The sequence below is a fragment of the Ranitomeya imitator genome, chromosome 1 (genome assembly GCF_032444005.1).
Source record: "Ranitomeya imitator isolate aRanImi1 chromosome 1, aRanImi1.pri, whole genome shotgun sequence".
NCBI classification, from domain to species: domain Eukaryota; kingdom Metazoa; phylum Chordata; class Amphibia; order Anura; family Dendrobatidae; genus Ranitomeya; species Ranitomeya imitator.
The window spans coordinates 1,051,670,040-1,051,690,001 of record NC_091282.1 but is presented as its reverse complement, the minus strand read 5'-3'; the positions used below and the strand labels follow the sequence as shown (position 1 = coordinate 1,051,690,001).

The window sequence follows — 19,962 nt, the reverse complement described above, 5'->3', positions numbered from 1 at the left end:
GCAAAAACTGGCGGTGTTAGAGCCCAGGGTCAGCAGGAGGAGGAGAGGAGCAAAGTGTAGGCCGAAGCCTGCACTGGTGGCAGCTTTTGGTCGGTTGTGCCAGCGTGGCTTGTGCTGGACACGATTCAAGCTACACAGCAGGGGAACAGCTGGCGTTGCTGAACCCCACTGACACATTGACTGGTGTTTTTCTCTGTGCAGATCGCATGTCCGGGCAAAAACTGGCGGTGTTAGAGCCCAAGGTCAGCAGGAGGAGGAGAGGAGCAGAGTGTAGGCCGAAGCCTAGTTGAACCAATTTCAAAGGTTACCTTTAACCCCCCCTCAGGTGTTGCAAGGTACAAGAGCCACACCTTGTGCAGCATTAATGCTGCACAAGTAAAAGGTTGCTCTATTTAGTTTGCTCCTTGCACACGCTGAATAAAACACGTACACTATTTAGCCCATTATACTGTCAAACAGTTGTGGAGGCGTGACTTGTCTTTTTAAGGAGACGCAGCACAGGTGTCAAAATTTGCACCTAGGTACTGGGCGCAGATTCATAAGCGTTGTTATTAGCTGTACAGGAGTCTGCGCTATTGTGATCCCTTGGCCATGCGCTGTGAGCGCTGCCTGTCTTCTCACCTCATTTCATGTTGGCCGTTGCGGTTAGCAATGAATATGAATCCCAGACCCGCAGTGTGTTTTCCAAAAAACACACTGCGTGGCTGGGATTCATGGCCTTTTGCAGTAAATAGGTTTGCCGCTCACACATGTCCTTACACCTGCTTCAGACTGGGCGGCCTCAGCTGATCCCTTATCGCCTACCACGGCCAGGAGGCCGCACAGTCTGAAGAAGGCGGAAGGAGATGAGTGACGACAGGCGAACATATGCACTGCTCGTGCCCATAAACCACACCCTCGCTGACAAAATAAATATGACAACGAGGGGCGTTGTTTCTAGCAGGGCGGATGCACAGGCGCAGCCAGCTAACCATGATGTCAAAAGATGGTAAACGCTACCAAGGGGGGTGCTGCGTATCATTAGAAAGGAAAGTCACACCTCAGGGACAGTGGAATGGTCTCAATGAGACACATTTTGTACGTGTTGAGTTCCACGTGGGCAAGGATAAAAAGTCAGCCACCTTGTACAAATGCAGCAGTACTGCTGTACTAGGTGGCTGTTATACATAGAAACACCTGGGGGGGTGGGGCCAGGTTCCCTTTAATTTCAGTTCATGTGCCAGCGTGGCTTGTGCTGGACACGTTCCCGGCTACACAGCAGGGGAACAGCTGGCGTTGCTGAACCCCACTAACACATTGGCTGGTGTTTTTCTCTGTGCAGCTAGCACTTCCGGGCAAAAACTAGCGTTGTTAGAGCCCAGGGTCAGCAGGAGGAGGAGAGGAGCAGAGTGTAGGCCGAAGCCTGCACTGGTGGCAGCTTTTGTTCTGTTGTGCCAGCGTGGCTTGTGCTGGACACGTTGCCGACTACACAGCAGGGGAACAGCTGGCGGTGCTGAACCCCACTGACATATCACCTAGTGTTTTTTCTCTGTAGACAACACTTCCAGGTGGCAACTGACAGTGTTAAAACCCAGGGAATCAAAGAGGAGCAGAGTGTAGGCCGAAGCCTGCAGTGGAGCAAGTTGAAAGGGAACCTTTAACCCCCCCCCCCCAGGCATTTGTTGCTGAAAGAGCCATCTTGTACAGCAGTAATACTGCACATTGAAAATGGTGGCTCCGAAAATTATGCTCCTTGCAAACGCTGAAGTACACACTCATATAATGTGTCCCCTCACACCGTCAAACCATCCCGGAAGTGGGACTTTTCTTTGTAATGTGACGCAGCACAGCCGTCATTCCAACCCCCTTGGTGCCGGGCGCCACCTCCTCAACGTTGTTTGGTTCTGTCACGGAGCCCGCGCTGTAATGTTATCCTTTGGCCATGCACAGTTAGCGGTGCCCGTCTTCTGACATCATGTAGGTGTCAGGCTGGCAGTGCCTGTGCGTCCAAGCTGCCCGAGATCCAACCTTGCAGTGTAATCTAATGTAGTCCCACTGCGGGCCAGGGATCCATGGGCATGCGCAGTGCATATCATCGCCTCTCACTCACCTCCTTCCTGCTTCTTCAGACTGTGCGGCGTCACGGCCGTGGCATGCTATTAGGGATCAGCTGACGCCGCCTAGTCTGAAGAAGCGTGAAGAAGGGGAGTGAGAGGCTAGTATATGCACTGCGCATGGCCATGGATACCAGGCCCACTGTGGGATCACATTAGACGACACTGCGAGGTGTGATTTCGGGCAGCGTGGACGCACAGGCGCAGCCAGGACGACAACAAATGATGTCAGAGGACGGGCAGCGCAAACTGTGCATGGCCAAGGGATAACATAACAGCGCAGGGTCCATGACGGAATCAAACAACGCTAAGGAGGCAGCGCACGGTGCCAAGGGGGTAGCAATGACGGCTGTGCTGCGTCACATTACAAAGGAAAGTCCCACCTTCGGGATGGTTGGACGGTGTGAGGGGACACATTACATGAGTGTGTAGTTCAGCGTTTGCAAGGAGCACAATTTCAAGAGCGACCTTTCCCTTGTGCAGTATTAGTGCTGCACATGGTGGCTCTTTCAGTAACAAACGCCTAGGGGGGGGGGGACAGGTCCCCTTACATTTTAGTTGTGCCAGCGTGGCGGTCGCATGACACGTTGCCGGATACACAGCTGGGGATCAGCTGACGTTACTGAACCCCAATAACAGAGGAGCGACTGTTGACTGTGCAGACAGCACTTCCAGGCACCAACTGGCGGTGTTAGAGCCCAGGGACAGCAGGAGGAGCAGATTGGAGGTATTGCCGCACACACAGCTGGGGATCAGCTGACGTTACTGAACCCCAATAACAGAGGAGCGACTGTTGACTGTGCACACAGCACTTCCAGGCACCAACTGGCGGTGTTAGAGCCCAGGGACAGCAGGAGGAGCAGAGGAACAGAGTGTAGGCCGAAGCCTGATTGGAGCAAGTTGAAAGGGAACCTTTAACCCCCCCCCCAAGACGTTTGTAGCTGAAAGAGCCATCTTGTGCAGCACTAAGGATGCAAAAAGAAAAGGTGGTTCTTTTAATTATGCTCCTTGCAAACACCGAAGTAAACACTAAAAATGTGTCCCCTTATACCGTTAAACCGTCCCGGAGGTGCGAATTTCCTTCGTAATGGGACACAGCACAGCTGTCATTCCTATCCCCTTGGTGCCGTGCGCTGCCTCCTCAGCGTTGTTTTAAGCTGTCTCGGACCCTGCGCTGTTCTGTTAGCCCTTGGCCATGCCCAATTAGCGCTGCCTGTCTTCTGACATAATTTGGTGTCAGGCTGTCAGTGCCTGTGCGTCCACGCTGCTCCAGATCCCACCTCGCAGTCTCGTCTAACGTAATCCCACTGCGGGCCTTGGAACCATGGGCATGCACAGTGCATATCCTCGACTCTCACTCCCCTCCTTCCCTCTTCTTCAGACTGTGCGGTGTGACGGCCGTGGCATGCTATTAGGGATCAGCTGACGGCGCACAGTCTAAAGAAGGCGGAGGGAAATGAGCGAGAGCCCGAGGGGAAGATATGCACTGCGCATGCCCATGGATCCCAGGCCCGCAGTGTGAATCAATCAGAAGACACTGCGAGGCGGGATCTCGGGCAGCGCGGCCGCACAGGCGCAGCCAGCCTGACACCAAATTATGTCAGAAGACAGGCAGCGCAAATAGGGCATGCCCAAGGGATAACAGAACAGCGCAGGCTCCGTGACAGCTTAAAACAACGCTGAGGAGGCAGCGCATGGCACCAAGGGGGTAGGAATGATGGCTGTGCTGCGTCACATTACGAAGGAAAGTCCCAGCTCCGGGACAGTATAACGGTATCAGTGAACACATTTTATAAGTGTTAAGTTCTGCGTGTGCAAGGAGCTAAAAAAAAAGAGCTACCTTTTCCTTGTGCAGCATTACTGCTGCACAAGATGGCTCTTTCAGTAACAAACGACGGGGGGTGGGGGGGGGACAGGTTCCCTTACATTTAGGTTGTTGTGCCAGCGTGGCGGTCGCAGGACACATTGCCGGCTACACAGCTGGGGATCAGCTGACGTTACTGAAACCCAATAACACTGGGTCGTATGTTTTTACTGTGCAGCCTGCACTTCTGAGCCGCAACTGGCGGTGTTGGAGCCCAGGAATAGCAGTTCAGGTGGTAGAAAGATGAACACAGCAGGAGACCTGGATGACACCCAATTACTTAATCAGGCAGAGGAGTGGCAAATTCCTGCGAGATCCAGGCCTGGTTCATTTTCAGGAAAGTAAGCCGGTCAACGTTATCGGAGGATAGTCGCATGCGACGGTCTGTTAGTACACCACCTGCGGCACTAAAGACACGTTCCGATAAGACACTAGCCGCAGGGCAAGCCAGCACCTCCAATGCATACTGGCTTAGCTCTGGCCATGTATCCAGCTTAGAGACCCAAAACTTGAACGGGGAAGAGCCGTCTGGGAGTACAGTAAGAGGGCAAGCCATGTAGTCTGTCACCATCTGACGGAACCGTTGCCTCCTGCTGACTGGAGCTGCCGGTGATGGTGTAGACATTTGGGGCGGGCACACAAAAATGTGCCAGAGTTGTGCCATACTGGGCTTGCCTTGGGCAGAGGCACTGCTTCTGCTCCCTCTTTGGGCAGAGCCTCCCCCACTGCCTCGACGCACTGAGCTGCTTTGTAAAGCACTAGCAGCACTCCTCTCAGTTGGACAGGAGAAGATGATGGAATTCACCAGTGTGTCGTGGTACTCCCGCAATTTACGCTCCCGGGTCAACGCAGGGATGAGGTTTTGGACGTTGCCCGGTAGCGAGGATCGAGGAGGGTGAACACCCAATAATCAGGCATGTTGAGAATGTGGTCGATGCGGCGGTCGTTTCTCAGGCACTGCAGCATGAAATCCACCATGTGCTGCAGAGTGCCAACTGGCCCAGAAACGCTGTCCCCTGCTTGAGACATGATCTCTGCCCGCTCGTCATCACCCCACCCTCGCTGTACACACTGACCACTGGACAATTGTGTCGCTCCCTCCTCTGGATGGAGCTCTTCCTCCTCCATTGACTCCTCCTCATCTTCCTCACAAATTGGCCCCTGCGTACCCCTTTGTGAGGAACCACGTGGCGCTGACTCTCCAGAAGCTGATGGAAAAGGTGACTCCTCATCCTCCACCTCTTCCACAACATCATCCCTTAACCCTTGCAAAGTTTGCTGAAGCAGGCAGATAAGGGGGACAGTCATGCTGACTAGTGCATCATCTGCACTTGCCATCCGCGTTGAATAATCAAAAGGACGCAAAACCTGGCAGACCTCCTTCATAGTGGCCCACTCTGTGGTTGTGAAGTCTGATCTGCGCTGACTGCGACTTCTTTGCGCCTGATGCAGCTGGTACTCCATAACTGCTTGCTGCTGCTCACACAACTGCTCCAACATATGTAACGTGGAATTCCACCGGGTAGGTAGGTCACATATGATGCGGTGTTCCGGAAGGCGGAATCGGCGCTGCAGAGCAGCAATGCGGGATCTGGCCAAGCTGGAACGCCGCAAGTGAGCACACTCTAGGCGGACCTTGTGCAGCAGGGCATCAAGATCCGGATAGTCCCTCAGAAAACTCTGCACAACCAAATTGAGCACATGTGCCAGACATGGGATGTGAGTGAGGTTGCCAAGGGCCAAAGCTGCCACCAGATTTCGGGCCATTGTCACACACTACCATGCCTGGCTGGAGATTCGCTGGCAGTAACCACACATCGCTCTCCTGCTTGATGGCATTCCAGAGCTCCTGCGCTGTGTGGCTTCGATGCCCCAATGAAACTAGTTTCAAGACGGCCTGCTGACGTTTGGCCACGGCTGTGCTCATGTCGGTCATAGGTAAACGTTCACGGGTCCATGTGGAGGTGGACTGTGACGGATCCTGCAGAGAGGAATCTGAGGAACTGGTGTAAGAGGAGGAGTCGATGCGTACAGACTGGATTCCTGCAATCCTTGGAGTGGGCAGGACACGTCCTGCGCCACTCGCACGATCTGTACCTGGCTCAACAACATTAACCCAATGGGCAGTGAGGGAAACATATCGCCCCTGTCCATGCTGACTGGTCCACGCATCGGTGGTGAGGTGGACCTTGCTACTGACGGCGTTCAGTAGTGCATGTTTTATGTTTGCCTCAACATGCCTGTGCAGGGCAGGGACAGCCTGCCTGCTGAAGTAAAAGCGGCTGGGCACCTTGTACTGTGGGACTGCCAATGCCATCAAGTCACGGAAGCTGTCAGTCTCCACCAGCCTGAACGAGAGCATTTCCAGGGACAACAGTTTGGCAATGCCTGCATTCAGAGCCTGTGCTCGGGGGTGGTTGGCCGAGAATGCCCGCCTTTTCTCCCATGCCTGTACTACCGATGGCTGTAGAGTAGACTGGGAGTGTGAGGATGACTGGGAAGGTGGTGCTGTGGGTGGAATTACACAAGGTCTCTGGACAACAGTGCCAGAGGTTCTTCCATGGCGATCCTGGGAGGAAGCCAAACCAGCTGTGCGTGAGCTGGAGGAAGAGGCAACACGAGCTGAAGAGGTGGTAGCTGCCGCTGTTGGTTGGCCTACATCTTCAGTCTGTTTCTGTAACTCCACCGCGTGCCTGGTCCGCACATGTTTCCACATATTTGTGGTATTGAGGTTGCTGACATTTTTCCCTCTTTTTACTTTCTAATGACACAGCTTGCATTTGACAAAACAAATGTCATCTGCAACTGTGTCAAAAAAGGACCAGGCAGTGCAAGTCTTGGGAGCGCCCTTTTTGGCTTTGGAAAGAGACAGGCTCCTAACGGGTGCCAAAGTGGAGGCTACAGGCTCCGCAGTCTTCCCCCTCCCTCTCCCTCTTTGGCCCGTAAGGGGAAGCTCTTCCTCAGAGCTGCTCCCACCACCTTCCTGTTCCTCACGCCACGATGGGTCAAGGACCTCATCATCTCCACTACCCTCTGCCACCAACTGCTCCTCCTGGGTAGTCTCGGCAGCACAGTACGCATCAGAAAGCGGCACCTGCCGCTGTGGTCACCGGAGGCACTGGCCCACCTGCCTCTTCAGAGTCAGAGAGAAAAAGCTGTTGGGCATCACTGCACACTGCCTCTTCTTCCATTTCTCCAATGCTGCTTGGCTGGCCCCCTGTTTCCAAGCCAAGAGATTCAGAGAACAGAAGTAGAGACGGCTCCTGTCCTGGGCTCTCTGACTGCCTGGCCAATTTGGCAGGTGGTGAAGAGACAGATGGCTGCTCTCCAGTGCTCTGTGCCTGAGAGGATGTGGCACTAACTGAAGTCGATGCCGAGGCGTTAGCTGCCATCCACCCGACAACGGCTTCAATTTGGTCTTCACGCAGCAGCGGTGCACGGCGCTCTCCGACAAAGCTGCGCATGAAGGACTGTTCCCTGCTGAAACTGAGTGACGATGAGTCACCGGTGCCCGCAGCAGGCACAGAATCACCACGTCCTCTCCCTGCTCCGCGCCCACGCCCACGTGCCTTACTCCCTGCCCTCTTCATCTTGGTTGACAGATAAAGATAAGCAGAAAAGTACTAAGGCCTTAGTGTGCTTATTCCTGAAATGCTCCTCCTAACAGGTGTAAGAAACACTAATGTTGTAAAGTGTGGACTAAACTTTATTATTTTTCAAATGTGGCCTACACAAGTGTTAAGTTGTGTTTGGTGAACTTTACTTTTTTTTTTGTGCAGATCGGGCTACAGAGCTAGTTTAAATCACACGGAGACCGTGCAGACAGCCGTAAACGGCGCTGCAAGGCCAAAAAACCCTCCTCTAGGTTATCCTATGTAGTGTTTTTCCACTATTTAGCTGGAAACGGGTGGAAAGACACTAATAGGAATTTTTTTAAAAAATTTTTAAACAGGCTGCACTATTTGAAAAAAAGGAAATTGTTTTTCAAGGTATGAGGCAGTAACGCACCCTGAGCTGAATCCAACCGGCTATAGCTGCACACTGACTACAGGGCGAGCTGCGCTCACACAGAGACCGTGCAGACAGCCGTAAACGGCGCTGCAAGGCCCAATAAACCCCCTCTAGGTTATCCTATGTAGTGTTTTTCCACAATTTAGCTGGAGACGGGTGGAAAAACACTAATAGGAATTTTTTTTTTTAAATTTTAAACAGGCTGCACTATTTGAAAAAAAGGAAAATTTTTCTCAAGGTATGAGCCAGTAACGAACCCTGAGCTGAATCCAACCGGCTATGGCTGCACACAGACTACAGGGCGAGCTGGGCTCACACGGAGACCGTGCAGACAGCCGTAAACGGCGCTGCAAGGCCCAAAAAACCCCCTCTAGGTTATCCTATGTAGTGTTTTTCCACAATTTAGCTGGAGACGGGTGGAAAAACACTAATAGGGAATTTTTTTTTTAATTTTTAAACAGGCTGCACTATTTGAAAAAAAGGAAAATTTTTCTCAAGGTATGAGCCAGTAACGAACCCTGAGCTGAATCCAACCGGCTATGGCTGCACACAGACTACAGGGCGAGCTGGGCTCACACGGAGACCGTGCAGACAGCCGTAAACGGCGCTGCAAGGCCCAAAAAACCCCCTCTAGGTTATCCTATGTAGTGTTTTTCCACAATTTAGCTGGAGACGGGTGGAAAAACACTAATAGGATATTTGAGAAAAAATGTGCAGCAGGCTGCACTATGAGCAAAAAAGGACAACTGTGTGAGGCAGTGTGAACCCCCCCTGAGCTGAATACAACCGGGTATATGGCTGCACACAGACTACAGAGTGAGCTGCACACACACACACACACAGAGACCTTGCAGAACGCTGTTAAAACAGCACTGCAAGGCAAGAGCAAGGTGAACAGTGAAGAACACACAGCGTTTTGCTAAATTAGCCTTTGGAAAGGAAAATAAAGCAATTAACTAGCTCAACTGGCCCTCAGTTAGAACACAGCGTCCTGTCCCTAACTGAAATCACAGCAGAGTGAGCGCAAAATGGCGGCAGCGTTTTTTATAGTGCAGAGTGACATCATTTCAGCAGCCAATCACAGCCTTGCCAGTACTTACATGCCCACCATGCTAAACAGGATGTGCCCACACTTCCAATCATTCCTCATTGGCTGCTGCGTTCAGTTTGAATTCTGGGAACTTCCGATTCCGGTATCCGATACGCGGGAAGTATCGGAATTCGGTATCGGAATTCCGATACCGCAAATATCGGCCGATACCCGATACTTGCGGTATCGGAATGCTCAACACTAATCATGAGCTGTACCACGCCTTCGCCATACTTTTCTCTTTCCATCATTTTGGTAGAGGTTGATCTTGGTTTCATCTGTCCAAAGAATGTTCTTCCAGAATTGTGCTGGCTTTTTTAGATGTTTTTTAGCAAAGTCCAGTCTAGCCTTTTTATTCTTGCTGCTTTTGAGTGGCTTGCACCGTGCAGTGAACCCTCTGTATTTACTTTCATGCAGTCTTCTCTTTATGGTAGATTTGGCTATTGATGCGCCGACCTCCTGGGAGGGTTGGTAACTTGGTTGGCTATTGTGAAGGGGTTTCTCTTCACCATGGAGATTATTCTGCGATCATCCACCACTGTTGTCTTCCGTAGGCGCCCAGGTCTTTTTGCATTGATGAGTTCACCAGTGCTTTCTTTCTTTCTCAGGATGTATCAAACTGTAGATTTTGTCACTCCTAATATTGTAGCAATTTCTCGCATGGGTTTTTTCTGTTTTCGCAGCTTAAGCATGGCTTGTTTCACCTGCATGGAGAGCGCCTTTGACCGCATGTTTACTTCACAGCAAAACCTTCCAAATGCAAGCACCACACCTCAAATCAACTCCAGGCCTTTTATCTGCTTAACTGAGAATGACATAACAAAGGGATTGCCCACACCTGTCCATGAAATAGCCTTGGAGTCAATTGTCCAATTACTTTTGGTCCCTTTAAAAACAAGGTGGCACATGTTAAGGAGCTGAAACTCCTAAACCCTTAATCCAATTTTAATGTGGATTCGCTCAAATGAAAGCTGAAAGTCTGAACTTCAACTGCATCTCAATTGTTTTGTTTAAAATTCAATGTGGTAATGTCTATAACCAAAATTAGAAAAATGTTGTCTCTGTCCAAATATATATGGACCTAACTGTATATACAGTTGAAACCAGAAGTTTACATACACTATATTAAAAGACACATATGCATGTTTTTCTCAATATCTGACATGAAATCAGAAAAAACCTTTCCTGTTTTAGGTCAATTAGGATTACCATAATCTAATATATAATTGCCAATCGGCTCTGTCACCGCTTCCGGCGATTGTGTCGCTATCCCACAATCCACCGCTGCCAGAAGGGCACGAACTGCGCCTCCACAAGTGACCGCTATTTCGTCGGGAGATCGGTGGCGCTAGCCGCTGATCTCCCGACAGTAGCCGCGGCTCATCTCCCGCCTCAGGGAGGTCAGCGGTGACGCAGTCAGGAGATGAGCGGCGCCAGCCACTCATCTCCCTGCTGCTCGCAACGGAACTACGCCGACCGCCATATTGGAACACCCAAGTTATGGGTATTCAGATATGGCGGCCAGGATTCATATCCCCCACCAACCCGCACAGCATCGCTCATTGGCTGAGCGCCCCTGGCCTCAGTCAGTGAGCTGCGCGGAATTCAAATCCCCCACCAAAACCGTGCAGTTCCTCTCTTTGGCTGAGCCAGCCACCAGATTTGGCAGGGGATTCAAATCCCGCGCGGCACCGCTCATTGGCTCAGTCAGCGGGCGGCTCAGCCAATGAGCGGTGCCGCACGGCTTTGGCACGGGATTCAAATCTCGCCACACTCCAGATGCAATATCATCAGGCCTATTTCTAGTTATTAATATTTGCCAAATGCCAGAATAATGAGAGAGAATTTTTTAAGGCATTTTATTACCATATATACTCGAGTATAATCCGAGATTTTCAGCCCATTTTTTTAGGCTAAAAGTGCCCCTCTCTGCTTATACTCGAGTCATTGTCCCAGGGCATCGGCGAGGGAAGTGGAACATTGGGACAGGCGGCTGGCACATCATACTCACCTGCTCCCAGCATGGCCTCTGCTTCTCCGATAGTCTCTAGCATCCACAGCTCTTCGTGTGTTCTTTGGTCACGTGATACCGCTCATTAAGGTGTGGCGCGCCTATTCATTACTTTAATGAGCGGTGCCATGGGACCGCTGAACTCAAGAACAAGCTGCCAGCGCCAGAGACCATCGGAGAAGCAGGGACCGCGCCCGGAGGGGGGGAGTATGATGGGGGGAGGGTGAGCCAATGCAATATTTACCTGTCCCCATTGCACCGCCGGTCTGTCTTCTGCATCCTCTGGCTCTAACGTTCAAATCAGAGAGCACCATGACGTAACAGTCAATGCAGAGACCCAGAAAACACAGCGGTGCGTGGCGCTGGAACGGGAACAGGTGAATATCGCAAGTGCCAGCGACCTGAGCCAGTGGTGACTCCCGCACGTGGCCCCCATAACATGCCCCGGTGTCCCCGCCTGCTCAGGACCCCGGCACTCAGCGCCCAGCAATGAGAGGTGAGTATGTCTTTTTTTTTTTATCGCAGCAGCATATGGGGCATAATATTCTATGGAGCATCTTATGGGGCCATCAACCTTTGTGCAGCATTATATGGGGCATAATATTCTATGGAGCATCTTATGGGGCCATCAACCTTTGTGCAGCATTATATGGGGCATAATATTCTATGGAGCATCTTATGAGGCCATCAACCTTTGTAACATAGTAACATAGTAACATAGTAACATAGTAAGGCCGAAAAAAGACATTTGTCCATCCAGTTCAGCCTATATTCCATCATAATAAATCCCCAGATCTACGTCTTTCTACAGAACCTAATAATTGTATGATACAATATTGTTCTGCTCCAGGAAGACATCCAGGCCTCTCTTGAACCCCTCGACTGAGTTCGCCATCACCACCTCCTCAGGCAAGCAATTCCAGATTCTCACTGCCCTAACAGTAAAGAATCCTCTTCTATGTTGGTGGAAAAACCTTCTCTCCTCCAGACGCAAAGAATGCCCCCTTGTGCCCGTCACCTTCCTTGGTATAAACAGATCCTCAGCGAGATATTTGTATTGTCCCCTTATATACTTACTAGCTATTGAACCCGTTCTACGCCCGGGTGGCGAGCATTTATATTGGTATATGGTCTCCATCCTGGTATGTGCTGCTCCATCCTGCGCCCCCATCCTGTCATGTGCTGCTCCCATCCTGCGCCCCCGTTCTGTCATGTGCTGCTCCCATCCTGCGCCCCCATTCTGTCATTTGCTGCTCCCATCCTTTGTGTGTCATTTGTGCAGCATTATATGGGGCATAATATTCTATGGAGCATCTTATGGGGCCATCAACCTTTGTGCAGCATTATATGGGGCATAATATTCTATGGAGCATCTTATGAGGCCATTAACCTTTGTGCAGCATTATATGGGGCATAATATACTATGGAGCATCTTGATAGGGCCATCAAACTTTGTGCAGCATTATATGGGGCATAATATTCTATGGAGCATCTTATGGGGCCATCATTAACCTTTTATGCAGCATTATATGGGGCATATTTTAATATGGAGCATCTTATGGGGCCCATCATGAACTGTGTGGAGCATTATATGGGTCTCCTGATTCAATGGATATACAAAAACACTTAACCTACTGATGGCTCAATAAATTTTACTTTTATTGGTATTTATTTTTATTTTTGAAGTTTACCAGTAGCTGCTGCATTTCTTTCCACCCTAGGCTTATACTTGAGTCAATAAGTTTTCCCAGTTTTTTTTGGCAAAATTATGGGTCTTGGCTTATACTCGGGTCGGCTTATATTTGAGTATATATGGTACTTCCTGCAAAGTCAAAAGTTTACATACATTTCATTAGTATTTGGTACCTTTGCCCTTAAACTGAGTGACTTGGGTCACATATTTGGGATATCCTTCCACAAGCTTCTCACAATAGTTGCTCGGAATTTGGGCCCATTTCTCCTGACAAAACTAGTGTAACTGATCCAGGTTTGTAGGTCGCCTTGCTCGCATCTGCCTTTTCAGTTTTTACATAAATTTTCAATAGGATTCAGATCAGGGCTTTATCATGGCCACTCCAAAACATTGACTTTGTTATCCTTTAATCACTTTGTAGCCATTTTGGTCGTATGCTTCAGGTCCTTATCCATTTCGAAAACCCATTTTCACCCAAGGTTTAACTTCCTGGCTGATGTCTTGATATGTAGCTTCAATATTGCCACATAATCTTCTTTTCTTGTGATGCCATGTATTTTGTGAAGTGCACCAGTCCCTCCTGCAGCAAAACAACCCACAACATGATGCTGCCACCCACATGTTTCACAGTAGGGATGGTGCTCTTAGGCTTACAAGTTTCTCCCTTTTTCCTCCAAATGTAATGATGGTCATTATTCCCAAAAAGTTCTATTTTAATTTCATCAGACCACAGGACGCCTCCAAAAATTAAGGTCTTTGTTCCTGTGTGTATTTGCAAACATTAAGATGGCTTTTTTATGTTTCTTTCTTCTTCTTCTTCTTCTTCCTGGCAGAGTGGCCTTTCAGCCCATGTTGATACAGTACTCGTTTCACTGTGGATATTGACACAATGTTACCAGCTTCTGCCATCATCTTCACAAGGTCTTTTGCTTTTGTCATTGGTTTGGTATGCACATGTCAGACCAAAGCACGTTCATCTCTGGGACACAGAAGCCATCTCCTTCCTGAGCGGTCTGATGGCTGGACATTCCCATCTTGTTTATACAGTTGTGGCCAAAAGTATTGACACCCCTGCAATTCTGTCAGATAATACTCAGTTTCTTCCTGAAAATGATTGCAAACACAAATTCTTTGTTATTATCTTCATTTAATTTGTCTTGAATGAAAAAACACAAAAAGAATTGTCCTAAAGCCAAATTGGATATAATTCCACACCAAACATAAAAAAGGGGGTGGACAAAAGTATTGACACTGTTCGAAAAATCATGTGATGCTTCTCTAATTTGTGTAATTAACAGCACCTGTAACTTACCTGTGGCACCTAACAGGTGTTGGCAATAACTAAATCACACTTGCAGCCAGTTGACATGTATTAAAGTTGACTCAACCTATGTCCTGTGTCCTTGTGTGTACCACATTGAGCATGGAGAAAAGAAAGAAGACCAAAGAACTGTCTGAGGACTTGAGAAACCAAATTGTGAGGAAGCATGAGCAATCTCAAGGCTACAAGTCCATCTCCAAAGACCTGAATGTTCCTGTGTCTACCGTGCGCAGTGTCATCAAGAATTTAAAGCCCATGGCACTGTGGCTAACCTCCCTAGATGTGGACGGAAAAGAAAAATTGACAAGAGAGTTCAACGCAAGATTGTGCGGATGTTGGATAAAGAACCTCGACTAGCATCCAAACAAGTTCAAGCTGCCCAGCAGTCAGAGGGTACAACAGTGTCAACCTGTACTATCCGTCGGCGTCTGAATGAAAAGGGACTGTATGGTAGGAGATCCAGGAAGACCCCACTTCTTACCCCGAGACATAAAAAAGCCAGGCTGAAGTTTGCCAAAACTTACATGAAAAAGCCTAAAATGTTTTGGAAAAATGTTCTCTGGTCAGATGAAACAAAAGTAGAGCTTTTTGTGCAAAGGCATCAACATAGAGTTTACAGGAAAAAAAGAGACATTCAAAGAAAATACCACTGTCCCTACAGTCAAACATGGCGGAGGTTCCCTGATGTTTTGGGGTTGCTTTGCTGCCTCTGGCACTGGACTGCTTGACTGTGTGCATGGCATTATGAAGTCTGAAACCTACCAACAAATTTTGCAGCATAATGTAGGGCCCAGTGTGAGAAAGCTGGGTCTCCCTCAGAAGTCATGGGTCTTCCAGCAGGACAATGACCCAAAACACACTTCAAAAAGCACTAGAAAATGGTTTGAGAGAAAGCACTGGAGACTTCTAAGGTGACCAGCAATGAGTCAGGACCTGAATCCCATAGATCACCTGTGGAGAGATCTAAAAATGGCAGTTTGGAGAAGGCACCCTTCAAATATCAGGGACCTGGAGCAGTTTGCCAAAGAAGAATGGTCTAAAATTCCAGCAGAGCATTGTAAGAAACTCATTGATGGTTACCGGAAGCGGTTGGTCACAGTTATTTTGGCAAAAGGTTGTGCAACCAAGTATTAGGCTGAGGGTGCCAATACTTTTGTCTGGCCCATTTTTGGAGTTTTGTGTGAAATGATCAATGTTTGCTTTTTGCTTCATTCTCTTTTGTGTTTTTTCATTTAAGACAAATTAAATGAAGATAATAATACCAAAAAATTTGTGATTGCAATCATTTTCAGGAAGAAACTGAGTATTATCTGACAGAATTGCAGGGGTGTCAATACTTTTGGCCACAACTGTACTTATAATTGTTTGTACAGATGAACGAGTTGCCTTCAAGTACCTTGAAATTGTACCCAGTTATGAGCCAGTCTTGTACAAGTCCGCAATTCTCTTCCTGATATCTTGGCTGATTTTTTTAGACTTTACATGATGCTACACAAAGAAGTAGCGTGTTTCAGGTGTGCATTAAAAAACATCCACAAGTGTGTCTCTAATTAAAGGGCCTCTGTCACCCCCTCCAGCCGTTATAAACTAAAAGAGCCACCTTGTGCAGTAGTAATGCTGCATTCTAACATGGAGGCTCTTTTAGTGTTTGGTGCAGTTATTACCAAAATAAAGCGTTTTATAATTTCGCCAAAATAATACCTTTCTTTAGACAGGGAGGCAGGTCTTAACCCCCCTGCTGTAAACGCCACACTGCCGTCACTCAAATCTTCAGGGGCGCCAGGCGCCGCCTCCTCCACGCTGTTTTCCCATGAAATCCGGCACCTGCGCTGTTTAGTACTGACTGGTGCAGGCGCAGTGAGCTCTGGCTGTCTGACCTCACATGCAGTCTTGCAGACTGCGCCTGTGCGGCCAGTACTAAACAGTGCAGGCGCCGGACTTCATGGGAAAACAGCGCGGAGGGGGCGGCGCCCAGCGCCGAAGAAGATTTGAGTGACGGCAGTGTGGCGTTTGCAGCAGGGGGGTTAAGACTTGCCGTCCTGTCTAAAGACAGGTATTTTGGTGAAATTGTAAAACGCTTTATTTTGGTAATAACTGCACCAAAAACTAAAAGAGCCACCTTGTTAGAATGCAGCATTACTGCTGCACAAGGTGGCTCTTTTAGTTTATAACGGCTGGAGGGGGTGACAGTAGCCCTTTAACTCAGATGTTGACTTAAAGCCTATCAGAAGCTTCCAAACACATGGCATCATCATATGGACAGTCCAGAAAGGTTTAAAGGCATAGTAATCTTAGTGTATGTAAACTTTTGACTTTGTAGTAAGAAATAAAATTACTTAAAGGGAACCTGTCACCCCGAAATTCACGGGTGAGGTAAGCCCACCGGCATCAGGGGCTTATCTACAGCATTCTGTAATGCTGTAGATAAGCCCCCGATGTTACCTGAAAGAGGAGAAAAAGACGTTATATTATACTCACCCAGGGGCGGTCCCGCTGCTGGTCAGGTCAAACGGGCGTCTCCGGTCCGCTGCGGCGCCTCCCATCTTCATTACAAGACATAGTAACATAGTAACATAGTAACATAGTTAGTAAGGCCGAAAAAAGACATTTGTCCATCCAGTTCAGCCTATATTCCATCATAATAAATCCCCAGATCTACGTCCTTCTACAGAACCTAATAATTGTATGATACAATATTGTTCTGCTCCAGGAAGACATCCAGGCCTCTCTTGAACCCCTCGACTGAGTTCGCCATCACCACCTCCTCAGGCAAGCAATTCCAGATTCTCACTGCCCTAACAGTAAAGAATCCTCTTCTATGTTGGTGGAGAAACCTTCTCTCCTCCAGACGCAAAGAATGCCCCCTTGTGCCCGTCACCTTCCTTGGTATAAACAGATCCTCAGCGAGATATTTGTATTGTCCCCTTATATACTTATACATGGTTATTAGATCGCCCCTCAGTCGTCTTTTTTCTAGACTAAATAATCCTAATTTCGCTAATCTATCTGGGTATTGTAGTTCTCCCATCCCCTTTATTAATTTTGTTGCCCTCCTTTGTACTCTCTCTAGTTCCATTATATCCTTCCTGAGCACCGGTGCCCAAAACTGGACACAGTACTCCATGTGCGGTCTAACTAGGGATTTGTACAGAGGCAGTATAATGCTCTCATCATGTGTATCCAGACCTCTTTTAATGCACCCCATGACGTCCTCTTCTGATCTTCAGCCACGGCTCCGGCGCATGCGTACTTTGCTCTGCCCTGTTGAGGGCAGACAAAGTACTGCAGTTCGCAGGTGCCGGGCCTCTGACCTTTCCGGCGCCTGCGCACTGCAGTACTATCCTCTGCCCTCAACAGGGCAGAGCAAAGTACGCCGGAGCCGTGGCTGAAGATCAGAAGAGGACGTCTTGTAATGAAGATGGGAGGCGCCGCAGCGGACCGGAGACGCCCGTTTGACCTGACCAGCAGTGAGACCGCCCCTGGGTGAGTATAATATAACGTCTTTTTCTCCTCTTTCAGGTTACATCGGGGGCTTATCTACAGCATTACAGAATGCTGTAGATAAGTCCCTGATGCCGGTGGGCTTTCCTCACCCGCGAATTTCGGGTGACAGGTTCCCTTTAAAAAATTATTTCTCTCTCTCATTATTCTGGCATTTGGCAAATATTAATAATTATGGTAATCCTAATTGACCTACAACAGAAAGGTTTATTCTGATTCCATGTCAAATATTGAGAAAAACATGCATATGTGTATTTTTATATAGTGTATGTAAACTTCTGGTTTCAACTGTATAATGTATATAACTAATGAACTGTGTGCACCATGTGATGTAAATATTTAATTACAGCACTATAAAGCCCAGACACGAGTTTCATGGTGTATGCTTGAAGAAGGGAGTATGCACCCAAATGGCCAGGTGTTCTGCTCACGATGCAACCTCTCTGTATGAAACCATTATTGTAACCAAAACTGAAGGCATCATGTACATCACATGTTGTATCACTCTAGATGTGCAGGTCGGAGAAGAAGATTTTGGTGAAAACAAAGAGTCAAGTGGAAATGGAAGGAAATCTCCCTCAGTTTTTGACCTCATGATCTCAGATGTGAAAGAGAAGTCTCAGCAGCAAGACACCAAAGATGATTCCATACTGAAGAGTCCTGAAATAAGGGACGACCATGAGAAGATCAAACAGACGAATAAACAGGTAAGGCTATTAACAATCTATTCTTCTTTATATTTTCCACTTCAAAATCGGTGCCAGCGTTAGGATGAATGGTGCCTTGTGCAAACTTGCCTTTTGATGCTCCCACCTGTTTCTTTATTTTAATTCATTTTTTGGACACATGATTGGGCTGGAGACTTTCTTATACTGTATAATCTATGGAAATTGATTTAGTCTCCATTACTTTTTTGGTTATTTTTTTTTTTTCCACGTTGTTTAATCTACAGGAAAACACACACTAAGCAGGCTGCAATTTAAAATAAATAAACGCAAAAAAACTTCTCCACCTTTAAAAAACAGTGCAAGCATGTCTATATTCCATGTACTGCCTGTATAGGTGCCTGTATACATATATATTTAAAGATTTAGCAACTTTTCCCTAAATATCTGTAGGGCAGAGTCGAATGATGAGTTATATTCAACTGATTACAGTGACAGCAGGCGGCGGCTGATGGAACACTTACTCCCATCAGCCTACACCTGCTGACGCTAATAACAGTGATAGCAGGCGGTGGCTGATGGGAGTATTCATCAGCTGCCGCCTGTGCTATAAATATATAAATGTAAAAAAAGGTGTGGGTTACCCTGTATTTTTGATAACCAGACAGGCAAAACTCACAGTTGGGGGCTGCAACCCTCAGCTGTCATCATTAGCAAGGTTGGTTATCAAGAATAAAGTGGTCCCCACGCAGTTTTTTTAAATTATTTAAATTACTTTAAATAATTGACAGCGGGGGCCGGTATTCTCAGGCTAGTAATGGGCCATGAATGTTGACCTCCCAGATAGCCTATAAATAGCAGCCCAGAGCTGCCCAGAAAAGGCACATCTGTTAGATGCGCCAATTCTGGCACTTTGCCCGGCTCTTACCGCTTGCCCTGTAGCGGTGGCAAGTGGGGTTCATATTTGTGGGGTTTATGTCACCTTTGTATTGTCTGGTGACATCAAGCCCACGGCTTAGTAATTGAGAGGCATCTATAAGACACATATTACTAATCCTATAGTTGTAAATAAACACACAGCAAGTTTAAAGTCTTGTATTTGAAATCAAAACAAAACACACTTTTCCATTTTTATTTAAAAATAACAAACACAGTTAGGGTATGTGCACACGTAGAATGGTCCACTGCGGATTTTTCCGCATAGGATTTGATAAATCTGCAGGGCAAAAACGCTGCATTTTTGCTGCAGATTTGCCGCGGTTTTTCTGTGGATTTCACTGCGGTTTTACAACTGCGGTTTTCTATTGGAGCAGGTGTAAAACCGCTGCGGAATCCGCAGAAAGAAGTGACATGCTGCAGAATGTAAACCACTGAGTTTCCGCACGTTTTTTTCCGCAGCATGTGTACATCGTTTTCTGTTTCCCATAGGTTTACATTGTAAGCGCTGTGGATCCGCAGCAAAATCCGCATTGTGTGCACATAGCCTTATACTCCCCTCATGCCAATTCCATTGAATACCTTGTCTCCTGTAATAAAATACAAATAAATAACAATATCCCTCACCTCTCCGTTGTTCTGTCCCATGCTGTAATCCACGTCTGGGGATTAATAGTTTTCAACCTGGACGGTGCCAAGATGCGACTGTCCTGGCTGACAACCACTGGTAAATGAGCTTCTGCGAGCGCAGCATCAGTGAGCAGCGGTGACCTCATT

The 19,962-nt window shown here is 48.0% G+C and overlaps 1 protein-coding gene across 2 annotated transcripts in view; it reads left to right on the top strand.

Moving 5' to 3' along the window:
• Positions 1 to 19,962, top strand: part of MAP9 (microtubule associated protein 9) — a 286,412-nt gene that overhangs the window by 154,583 nt on the left and 111,867 nt on the right. For both annotated transcript variants that reach the window (XM_069744116.1, XM_069744115.1), the window contains one exon: positions 18,095 to 18,291. In XM_069744116.1, coding sequence (XP_069600217.1) covers positions 18,095 to 18,291 — 197 coding nt within the window. The remainder of the gene's footprint in view (positions 1 to 18,094; positions 18,292 to 19,962) is intronic.